The 12,115-nt window shown below is 42.2% G+C and overlaps 1 protein-coding gene across 1 annotated transcript in view; it reads left to right on the top strand.

Annotated features, from left to right (window-relative positions):
* The window catches only part of BMPR1B (bone morphogenetic protein receptor type 1B), a 376,371-nt gene that overhangs the window by 358,753 nt on the left and 5,503 nt on the right, over positions 1-12,115 (top strand). The window contains exons 9-10 of the mRNA XM_081109293.1: positions 6,958-7,133; positions 10,071-10,201. Coding sequence (XP_080965419.1) covers positions 6,958-7,133; positions 10,071-10,201 — 307 coding nt within the window. The remainder of the gene's footprint in view (positions 1-6,957; positions 7,134-10,070; positions 10,202-12,115) is intronic.

Below are 12,115 nucleotides of genomic sequence, written 5' to 3'. Positions count from 1 at the left end.
AAACTCTCCTCTTTAGTTAGCATCTGACTGAGCAGAGCTCAGGGCAGCGAATCAGTCCCACAGCTGTTTGCAAGATGACCAGAAACACTATGGGCATGCACAGCCCTTATTCTGGAGGCTGCTGAGGATCATTCATGCCCTGGGAGGTCACTTTAGTCTCCCTCAGAGGTGATTTAATATTATCTGGTATATGTGGTTAATTTCAAACCCCACTTGTAAGCCACAAGCAAACCCATGGCCTCCCTCACATGTCTTTTGCCCCCAATCCTTCCTTCACTGTTCTTAAGAGTTCAGTTCTTAATTTATCTATCTATCTATCTATCTATCTATCTATCTATTTATTTCAGAGATAAAGGGAGAGGGAGAGAGAGATAGAAACATCAATGATGAGAGAGAATCATTGACTGGCTGCCTCTTGCACACTCTGTACTGGGTGGGGATCAAGCCCTCAACCTGGGCATGTGCCCTGACATTGAACTGTGACCTCCATGGCTCAACCACTGAGCCACTACGAGAGGGACGTCTGACTGCCGGCTTAGGCCCAATCCCTGGCAGGTGGACATCCCCTGAAGGGTCCTGGATTGTGAGAGAGCCCAGGCCAGGCTGAGGGACCCCTCCCCTCCAGTGCACTAATCTTTTAATTATAAAATCTAGTTAATTATAAAATCACAAATGGGGAACAATGCCCCTGTAATTCTGGAACCCAGTTCTTCAATCATGAAAAGTGAGAAGAAGTTTTCTGTATAATGAATGCAGTGCCCATGATTTTGATGGGATATTTTCAGTTCTTTCTGGTAGAAACTTTTTTTTTCTGTAATTTTGTTGTTTATTGAGACAGTTTTTGATGGTTAGAGCCTTCTGCCTCTAACCTATGCCTTCATCATTGAAACGTATGTCTCTCTTGTTCTTGATCCTCCTGAGTTCTTTTTAATTAAAATATATCTAATTCTAGTTTATAGGGGTGGAGAGGGGCAAAAGTAGGTTTACAGTTGTGAGTATGCAAAACAGAGTTAATTCTTGTGTTATTATTTATTAATTATTGTATTATTTTCCATAGGAACAAGTGTAACCCTACTTTTGCCCCACCCTGTATTTTAAACATAAAAAAGTAGAAAAAAAATTAATGAAACACTTATGCAATAATTTTTTTTTCTTTTTTATAAATCCTCACCTGGGCATATTTTTTCCATTGATTTTCAAAGAGATTGTAAGGGAGAGGGGGAGAAAGAGAGATTAGATAGATAGATAGATAGATAGATAGACAGATGGATAGAGACAGCAATTGGTTGCCTCCAGCACACTCCCTGACTGGGGCTGGGGTTTAGGCCTGCAGCCCAGGTAAGTGCCCTTGACAGGAAATCAAGCCCACAACCCTACAGTGCATGGGTCAATGCTCTAACCATTGGGAAACACCGGCCAGGGCTCATATAAAAATTTAAGGTCACCAGATGTTACCAATTTGCCTTATTTTATCTGGTCTTTCTTTTTAAAACAAATACAGTGTTGAAGATAGCCCTGCTTCATTCTCTTCCCTACTTTATTCCCCTTTATCCCTGGCAGAGGTAATCAGTATCTGAAGTTGGTATTTATCTTTCCTGTATATGATTTTAAAAATTGACTCCATGCGTGTGCAGCCACTGCAGTACATAGGGTTATGTTGTGGGTTTGGAGCTGTTTTCTCTGACTCTGCTCCCTTGTGAGTGTCCATCTCTTCTTGCCAGCCTTGTTTCTCACCCCTCCCCATCCCTCAATGGAAAAGGAGGGGGTGGGACGCTGAAGGTGCCCTGACTTTTTCTGCCTTTTCTGCTTCCTTCTTTGCTCTTGGGCCCTCCTCCAGTTACTCCCTACCCCATCCTTGCATGCTCTGCATAATCCCACTCTACTTGCCATCTCTCTTTCTCCCTTTCTTCTCGGTGCCCCAGTGTTCAGTGAGTTTAATTTCTGTTTGTGGCCTTGAAGATTACCAAGCTCATGTTTTCTCTGTCCTTATTTAGGACAGGTAAGATCATGTTTCTGAAAACCCAGGAGAGAGATGCAGGGTAATTACTTTCAAGTACAGAAACCCTCCTGAGGGAAGAGGCAGAGCTCTATGTTTTGGAGGATCTGATGTTTTATAATATCAGATGTGAATTACTTACAGTTATCATGATTGTTGTTTCAGTGTAGTGCTAAAGGCATTTGCCTTTAGGTTAATAGTAATCATTTGCAAATTAATTGGCTTAACAAAATTCTATTTGTCCTCTGATTATCAGTAATGTCTCATTTTATGATCTATACATAATAGAGATTTTTACATTTATCCTTAAATTATCCAAAGTGAACTTTACTGTAAACAGTCCTCTTTCTTCTTTCATTTAAAGCATATAATTTGCCTGCCTGGTGCAGAGCAGGCTGTGAGTGGAGATGGATCAGTGCTCTCCTCTTTAGGGACAGACCACCTGGTTGTGACAGATAGTCAGGGCTGAGAGGAGTCTACAGTCTTAGGCAGAAGACAGATATTTGTACAGATACTACAAGTGAGCATATTTATTCTGGTACCATGAGGAAAATCACCTAGGGTGGAAAATCACCAAGGTGGACGAAGGACAGTCGTGCCCAGAATTCCTAGCCTGCGTAGGATCTGGTTTTTTGGGATTTGATGGGGATACAAAATCCTTGACTGTATGTTCTTCAGAGTTTGAAGGTTTAAGAGCTTAGAGGTGAACTATATATAGTCTGGCCATCACAAATCTTAACTCTATTATAAGATAACAACTAACTTTCAGTTTCCCATTGATGTTTCAATGTCACACATTCCATTAGCTCTTCCTGACCTCTCAAAAACAAATAATGCATTAAGGAACTAAGAGTAAGAATGGAAAGGAGTTGCCTAAAATCTTTATCAGCTGTGGTCAGAGTATATCTTTGACCTGAATGCACTCCTGTGGGGCCCATGCTAAAGTGGTTCTTGGTTTCCTTTCACAGTAATGTTTTGGAACGTAATTTAGGCTCTTTGCTGTCTTTCCATCTGCAAACCCTCAGGTTTGTTTCTCTGCATAGAACTCAGAATTCTATAGCTGGTGTCACCACTGTCTTCCTCTAATGATTCATAATTATAAATTACTAGAGGCCCGGTGCACAAAAATCTGTGCACTCAGTGGGGGGGGGTCCCTCAGCCTGGCCTGTGTGCTCTCGCAGTCTGGGACCCATCAGGGGTGACCACCTGCTGATTTAGGCCTGCTCCCCGGGGGATTGGGCCTAAGCTGGCAATCAGACATCCCTCTGGCAATCCGGCAGCCCTTGGGAGATGTCCACTTGCCAGCGGGGAGTAGACCTAAGCTGCAGTCGGACATCCTTAGCACTGCTGAGGATGCAGGAGAGGCTCCCACCACCACTGCTGTACTGGCAGCCATCAGTCTGGCTTGTGGCTGAGCAGTGCTCCCCCATGTGGGAGTGCACTGACCACCAGAGGGCAGCTCCTGCATTGAGCGTCTGCCCCCTGGTGGTCAGTGTGTGTCATAGTGACCAGTCATTCCCAGTCTTTCTGCTGTTAGGGTCAGTTTGCATATTACCCTTTTACTATATAGGATAGAGGCCTGGTGCACGGGTGGGGGCAGGCTGGTTTACCCTGAAGGGTGTCCTGGATCAGAGTGGGGGTCCCGCTGGGGTGCCTGGCCAGCCTGGATGAGGGGCTGATGGCTGTTTTCAGGCTGGCCTGTGACGGAAGCTCCCAGCCTCTCCTATTTTTCTTTCTTTTTTTTTTATTCTGGGATTTATTTACCGTCTATAATTGAAACTCTGTTGCCTTCACTGTTGCTCCCAGCTCTGAGGTATCTGGGGTTTGTTTGGCTTCTATAATTGAAACTCTGTTGCCATCCTGCTCGCTCCAGCTCTGAGGCCACGGCTGGCTGAAAGCAGGTATCTGGGGTTTGTTTAGCTTCTATAATTGAAACTTTGTTGCTTTCAGAGCTCAGAGCCGGGTCGTGGCAGGTGGGGAACCTTGGCTTCCTCCGTCACTGGAACAAGCAAACCTCCTGCTCACTTCAGCTGCGTGGCTGCCGGCCACCATTTTTGTTGGCAGTTAATTTGCATATCTCGCTGATTAGCCAATGGGAAGTGTAGTGGAGGTACGGTTAATTACCCTTTTTGTCTTTTGTTAGATAGGATAGCACACACACACACACACACACACACACACACAAACCACAGCATACTAATGAAATACCTACTGTGTGCTCACAGGAGAGGTGTCAGTGGAGAGACCTTACTTTATAATTGCAGGTGGATCTTTTGCAGCATCTTTTAAATCTGATATTTTCCCAGTTTATCATTCAACCTCTTCTCTGCTCACTTGCCTTCCTCACCATTTATGACTTAGGTACACAAATGACATTTGTTATTATACCATGTGGGTAAATACTAAGAATTTATGTTTTAACTTAATTTCCTAGTCAGAAAAGAATTCAGAACACTAAGACTTACATTTACAGATGATAAGCAATACCAGCTATTTAGGCTTTTTTTCAGTGTTATAAATTTACACTTTAACTTTTAATTTAGGAAAATAGAGTCCATAAGTCAAAGCTCCTGGGAGATCACAAGGGGCCTATGGGTACACTTGTTCCATGTCTGCTGCTGTAACTCTAGAGTAAGGATTTTAGCTGGAAGTGAATTTTAAAAGGTTCAGAGAAAGAAGCTTTGGATTTATAAGTTTTAGTAACTATAAACAGTTTTGAGATCTATAGAGGGGCATTTGCTACCCTTTAAATTTTCCTAAGTGACACTACATATTTTATGTTTAGAAGACAGAGATTGAGGCAATAAAATCAAGCCAAGAAGCTCCCCTCCCCCCAACAAAAGGCACTAGTGTTTTGGAAAGCCTGGTATTGCCTGTGACTCAGCAAGATAAAGGTGATGTTCCATATTTCTAACTCTTCAGTGTTGAGGAGAAATAACATGTCAATGCTTGAGAGTCAATGGAGTGTGATGAAAATAAAAATAAAAATAAAAAAACCAAACGAACACTTTCTTGGGAATCAGGAGATAGGCACATTTATCAAAGATGTTCCCCAAACTTCAATTTAATGAATTTTTGTACCTTTTCTGTTTTATAGTTTCTTCACCCATCAGCACTAGGGTTTATTGCTCTTCTTCCTAGTCCTATTCATTTTTATTGAGGTAGTTCTTTTTTTTTTTATTTATTTTTTTTATTTTTAAAATATATTTTATTGATTTTTTACAGAGAGGAAGGGAGAGAGATAGAGAGTTAGAAACATCGATGAGAGAGAAACATCGATCAGCTGCCTCCTGCACATCTCCCACTGGGGATATGCCTGCAACCAAGGCACATGCCCTTGACCGGAATCGAACCCGGGACCCTTCAGTCCGCAGACCGACGCTCTATCCACTGAGCCAAACCGGTTTTGGCAGAGGTAGTTCTTGTTAAACCTACTATGTGCATACTCCTGTGCTGGCGGCAGTGTTACATGTCTCCTTTAATCATCAACCTGTCAGGCAGTGGTAGTTCAACCACTTTGAAACATGGGTGCAGCACTGGGGCCCCAGCTCCCGGCACGGAGGCAGTGGTCCTGCAGGCCCAGCCTGCAGACTGGGGTCCATTCATCACAAATGTCCTTCCAGTCTATAGGAGGAATTACAAGTGGGTCATGTTGTGAAATTTTCATAAAGATAAAGATATATTCAACTAGTGGCCTGATGCACAGATTTGTGAACCTTGAAAGCAAATTGATTAGAATTCCTGGTGCTGCCACAGCTCGAAGGGTGTCTGCAGAGTGTGTGTGTGTGTGTGTGGGGGGGGGGGGTGCGGGGGGGGGAGTAGAAGAAGAAAGAAAACTCACGCTAGGGTCTTCCGGCTCACAGAGCTGGCTCCAGTGCAGGGACTAATGTAGTTGGTCCCAGGTGGTGGCTGGCAGGGCAGGACTGGAAGAGATGGGCCAGACATGCCCTGGAGCCAGCCTCCCGTGGTCCCTTCCCAGCCCTCAGCTGCACCTGGGGTGGCACCTTGGCTCGAAGGGCATCTGCAGAGTGAGCAGGGTCCCTCTAGTAGGGTTCCTCAGCCTGGCCTGTGGGGATCAGGCAGAAACCAGCTCTCCGACATCCCTCAAGGGGTCCCAGAGTGTGAGAGGGAACTCTGCAAAGTTGCTGTCATACAGGGTGTGGGATGCAAATGCAAGTGTGAAGTAAACCAGATTCAGGGCCAACAGTGCCCAGCAGCAACATAACCCACTGCCAAAGGAGGAATTGCGTGGCCCCTCGAAGGCCCCCACAAGGAATCGGGCTCCCTCCTCTCTGATTCCAGGGTGCATTACCTGAGAACTGCCGCTGCCAAGTCCTGCATTGAGTGTCTGCCCCATGGTGGTCAGTGCACGTCATAGGTACCGGGTGGTCGGATGGTCACTTAGCCTTTTATATATATAGATTACTCCTTCCATCCTTTTATTAAAAATATATGCTATTTGATTCATGAAATGTCATAGTAGAAAGCTTTTTTAGGTCCCTGCTTATCAAAGTAAAACATTTACAAGTCTTTGTTGGTTCTCTGTCCCCCTCCCCTTTTTTCCTTGTTTGGCTATCTAAAAGCCTCATAATACTTGGCTTAAAAAATACTGCCTCAAATAATCCAACTTTGTATTGCGTAATTCATTTTTCAGAAGAAAGTTATTGAAATACGAAGGAAAGGGAGATATTTTTTAAGCATTTAATTTATGTTTAGCAATTATGTAGAGTTTATATTTTATCTAGTGGTAATGCAATATTGTATTCTGATTGTCATCTTCATTGTGTTTTTACCTGTGAATATTTAATATAACTCTTGGCTAGGAATGTTTTTCCAGGAAATGGTTTTCCCTGAAGGGATACCTTTTCCCATCTTCCACTAACGCCCTGGTTCAGGAATCACCTTGATTTGACACTTGGTTCTCTTCAGTACTGACGGTGCTCTGCTTTACTTTTCCTTAGCGATACAAATGAAGTTGACATACCACCCAACACTCGTGTTGGCACCAAGCGCTATATGCCTCCAGAAGTGTTGGATGAGAGCTTGAATAGAAATCACTTTCAGTCTTACATCATGGCCGATATGTACAGCTTTGGGCTCATTCTTTGGGAGGTGACTAGGAGATGCGTATCAGGAGGTAAGTGCCAGTGGTACCATTGGGCTACTACAATTCCTTTTCTCTCTCTCTTTTTTTAAATCCTCACCTGAGGATATTTTTCCATTGATTTTCTTAGAGTGGAAGAGATAGGGAAATAGAGAGAAACATCAATGTGAGAGAAACACATCAACTGGTTGCCTCCCACATGCACCTGGGCCCGGGCCTGGGAGGAGCCTGCATCAGAGGTATGTACCCTTGACTGGAAGTGAACCCAGGATCCTTTGGTCTGCAGGCTGATGCTCTATCCACTGAGCAAACCAGCTAGGGCCAAATCCTTTTTTCTGATCAGAAATCAAAGTTGTCTACAAAATCAAATTTTGTCCTTTATTTCTGTTGACTCAGTCATGATCCTTCTAGGAAATAATACTTCACATCATAGAATTACCTTTGACTGCATTCTTCTCTCCACCTATGACTGAGGCATCTCTTCTAGGCACATTGTCAACTTCCTCTGTCTTTTCGAAGATCACCCTGTTCTATTATATGTATTGTCTCACTCTTGAACTCTTTCTCTAGCCATTGCTTTATCAAGTTAACCTCCTTCTCTACCCCTTCCATCTTCTTCTTACCAATCTGCTGGGCCCCCTGCCCAACTCTAGGGCCCCATTTCCTGTGGCTTCCTCTGCTCAGATGAAAAGACATAACTGTGGGGTGGGACACCCATTATTTAACCCCTCACCCTACTTCTTAACTTTCTACAATACTTACTCATAAAGCAATTTGAAAACATCGGTTTTTATCAAAATGAAATTAAAGCATGAGAATATTATTATTGGTCATGGTAATCTTTTTACAAACATAAAGTTTCCCTAGTAAGACTAACTAAGGAAACATCCTTAAATATTCAGAGGTGTTATTATTGCTTGTGGCATTGTGCCTACTGCGGCATAATTTGTCTTTTAGTAGATTCCAGCACCTTTCAGTTGAGGAGCTGAGTCTGAGGCTCTTTGGTATCAAGCATGTTGTTTATGGTTCTGGTCATGGTTGTGCTTGATAAGTAAATCCTGGTACTGCTGCTCTTCCTCTTAATGGAGGTGAGTTAAACTCACCTTCATGAAAACTGGAGCTTGCCCAATATTCTGAAAGTGTAGCCTACAGTTAACGAGTCTGGCACTTGTATCTGGAAACCTTTGACAACTTACTAACTTTTCTTTCTTTCAGTTTTCTTATCTTAAGAGAGAGATGGATTATTGCACTACCTCAGGGGGTTGTGAGGTTTTTGTGATTGTAAAGAGAATTAATATTGCCTGACCCATAAATAGTACTCAATACATGTTAGCTGTTATTTTAAATTTTCACTTTGGTTGGTAGAACCTTAACTTACATTTAGAATCCTATTGAAATATAAAGGAGAAACAGTTAATTAATAGGCATTCATACTTCTGTAGCAAGATCATCTTCAGTGGTGCAGTGTCTTCTAATCACTCTAGAGATTCTGAACTTCTCATTAGCTTAAGTTGAAATAGAGCACATCCCCTCTGAAGTGAGAGAACTCTTTTTGGTCCAAAGGGAAGTTAATGTAGAACATTTTTCTGATTCAGATATTGAATAAATCTCCCAACATATTATGAAGAAGAAAAGGAGTAACAAAAACATAAATTAACTAACTGCCTATGTTTTGATTTTGTTTTGTAAAGAGGAAGTGAGCATGTTTTTGAACAAAATGTTTATACTTATTTAAGACTAGAGGCCTGGTGCATGAATTCGTACACAGGTGGGGTCCCTCAGCCTGGCCGGCAATCGGGGCTGTCTCGCCCAGTCCCGATTGGGGCCGGCCAGCGGCGGGGAGGGACCCCACCCCCGTGGAAGGTTAGCTAGCTGGGGGGAGGGACCCTCAAGAGGTTGGGACCATGGGAGGATGGCCAGCTGCAGGGTTTTGGCTGTGGGACCACACTGACCATCTGGCCAGCTGAGGGTAGGGACCGAGGGAGACTGGCCAGCCTCAGGAGGTTGGCTGTGGGAGCACACTGTCAACCAGGGGCAGCTCCTGCATTGAGCATCTTCCCCTGGTGGTCAGTGCGCATCATAGTGACCAGTTGATCGGTTGTTCGGTCAGCCGGTCGTAATGGTCACTTAGGCTTTTATATATAGAGAGATAGGTTTATAGGAGTTGAAGGGATAGGATAATATAAGATTACTTTTCAAATTATGTTTCCCTGGAAATCTAAAGCAATTAGGGCAACAAGAAGCCTGTATTTGAAAGCCTGTGGTTGGAATATGGGCAAAATGATTCTTAGCTTAAAAACAAGCTGGGGTACCCTGGCCAGAGTGGCTCCGTTTCTTGGGTGTTGTCCCATGCACCAAGTAGCTGCTGGTTCATTTCCTGGTCATGGCACATGCCCAGATTGCAGGCTTGATCCCAGTAAAGGCCAGGAGGTAGCCGATCAATGTTAACATTTTTAGGTGTGTACATTTCTCTAAATTTTAAATATGGAAGAATGCATTCTTATGATAAAGCAGAAAAAATGTAAATGTGACATTTTATTCAAGTAGAATACACTGCCAAATTTATTATGAGATTCATAATCTCATATTGCAGTAATAGAAATGATCACATATTATACGTATGAGTTTGGAATGTGTCTGCCAAATTTGCATGGAGATTTAATATAGATTTTAAAATTTTTTGGCATACAAGAGCCTTTGTAAAATTGGAAGTAAATTTTAGGTGCTTATTTTACTTAGCTTTTGGAACTTAGAAGAAAAGGATTGAAAACCTAAAGTAATACGTTTCATTGGGATTTTCATTCATTTAAAAATTAGATTAAGTGTCATTTGGGAACATTTTTTTAAAGATTTATTTTGCTGTTTTTCAGGCTTGTCTTTAGTACCGACAGCACTTTTTTTTGAGAACAGTTTGTATGTTAGAATTTTATTTCACAGAAAAAAAGTATAATAGTAAAACCGTGTTTTCAGGTGCAGTGGAAGAATACCAGCTTCCCTATCATGACCTGGTGCCCAGTGACCCCTCTTATGAGGACATGAGAGAGATTGTGTGCATCAAGAAGCTCCGTCCCTCATTCCCCAGCCGGTGGAGTGGCGATGAGGTAAGGTTCCGGGAAGCCATGTGCTATAGAAATTTTCCCTTTTTGCCAAAATTCCAAATATTGATTGCAGGAGTTCTTATTCTTCTTTGTTCTGTTGGTGATGGTAGTGATGTCTCACTGTGATGATTTATATGGTGCTATGTGTAATGTGGTAAATTGTTCCTTTTTTCCTAACTTGATTTTGCCGCTTCCAAAATATATTGAGTGGGTTAACATTTAGCCATCATAACAGACAACATTATTTCATTTATTTGTGATGTCCTGACAATAGCATAAAGGCTCTATTTCTCTGTGTGTTTTTATTTTTTACTTTTTAAAAAATTCTTTATTGTTTAAAGCAGTGGTTCTCAGCCCTCCTAATGCCGCGACCCTTTAATACAGTTACTCATGTTGTGGTGACCCCCAACCATAAAATTATTTTCGTTGCTACTTCATAATTATAATTTTGCTACTGTTATGAATCGTAATGTAAATATCTGATATGCAGGATGTATTTTCATGATTCGCGACCCACAGGTTGAGAACCACTAGTTTAAAGTATTACATATGTCTCCTTTTCCCCCTATTGATCTCTCCCAGCCATTCCAACCCCCCAGCATATGCCCTCACCGCCCCCCCCCCCCAGTGTCTATGCAAATGGTTTATGCTTATATGCATGCAAAAAAAGTCCTTTGGTTGACCTCCCCACCTGCCCTGCCTTCCTTCTGAAGTTGGACAGGTCTGTTCAATGCTTCTATGTCTCTGCCCCTATTTTTGTTCATCAGTTTATGTTGTTCATTATATTCCACAAATGAGTGATATTTATCTTTCTTCAACTGGCTTATTTCGCTTAGCATAATGCTGTCCAGGTCCACCTATGCTGTTGCGAATGGTAAGAGTTCCCTCCTTTTTAAAGCAGCATAGTATTCTATTGTGAGGATGTACCACTGTTTTTTAATCCACTCATCTGCTGATGGGTACTTGGACTGTTTACAAATCTTAGCTATTGTAAATTGTGCTGTTATGAACGTAGGGGTGCATATATCCTTTCTGATTGGTGTTTCTGGTTTCTTGGGATATATTCCTAGAAGTGGGATTACTGGGTCAAATGGGAGTTCCATTTTTTGAGGAAACTCCATACTGTCTTCCACAGTGGCTACACCAGTTTGCATTCCCACCAGCAGTGTAAGAGGGTTCCTTTTTCTCTGCATCCTCGCCAGCGTTTGTCATTTGTTGATTTGTTGATGATAGCCATTCTGACAGGTGTGAGATGGTACCTCATTGTTGTTTTGATTTGCCTCTTTTGGATGATTAGTGAATTTGAGCATCTTTTCATATGTCTCTTGGCCTATGTATGTCCTCTTTCGAAAAGTGTTTAGGTCCTTTGACCATTTTCTGATGGATTGTTTATCTTCCTTTTGTTAAGTTGTATGAGTTCCCTATAAATTTTGGAGATTAAACCCTTATCAGATACAGCAGGTCCCTGGGTTCTGTCAGAGATCCGTTCCTACAGCGACATAACGTGATTCTCACTGTAAGTGGGAGCCCGCTGCATAAGCACCTACGTCACTCACATGGAGCACATACAGAGCAGTAATGAAGTGAAACAGTAAAAGAATTTAAAAGAAAGATAATTCCTGACCTTTACTTGTGGTAAATTAATAATAAAAAACATAAAGCACATAATGCACATACATCGAAATGATGGAATTTTTTTATATAAATAAGTGGGAGATGGCGACGTAACCACGAAACAATGTATGTCGAGTCCGATGTAACCCGAGGACTGCCTGTATAACATTGGTAAATATGTTCTCCCATGCAGCGAGCTTTCTTGATTTTGTTTTTGATGGTTTCTTTTGCTGTGCAGAAGTTTTTATTTTGATGTAGTCCCATTTGTTTATTTTCTCCTTAGTTTCCATTGCCCTAGGAGCT

This window comes from Myotis nattereri (genome assembly GCF_964212035.1).
Source record: "Myotis nattereri genome assembly, chromosome: 1".
NCBI lineage: Eukaryota > Metazoa > Chordata > Mammalia > Chiroptera > Vespertilionidae > Myotis > Myotis nattereri.
The sequence above is the reverse complement of the archived record's forward strand: the minus strand, read 5'-3'. Positions and strand labels throughout refer to the sequence as shown.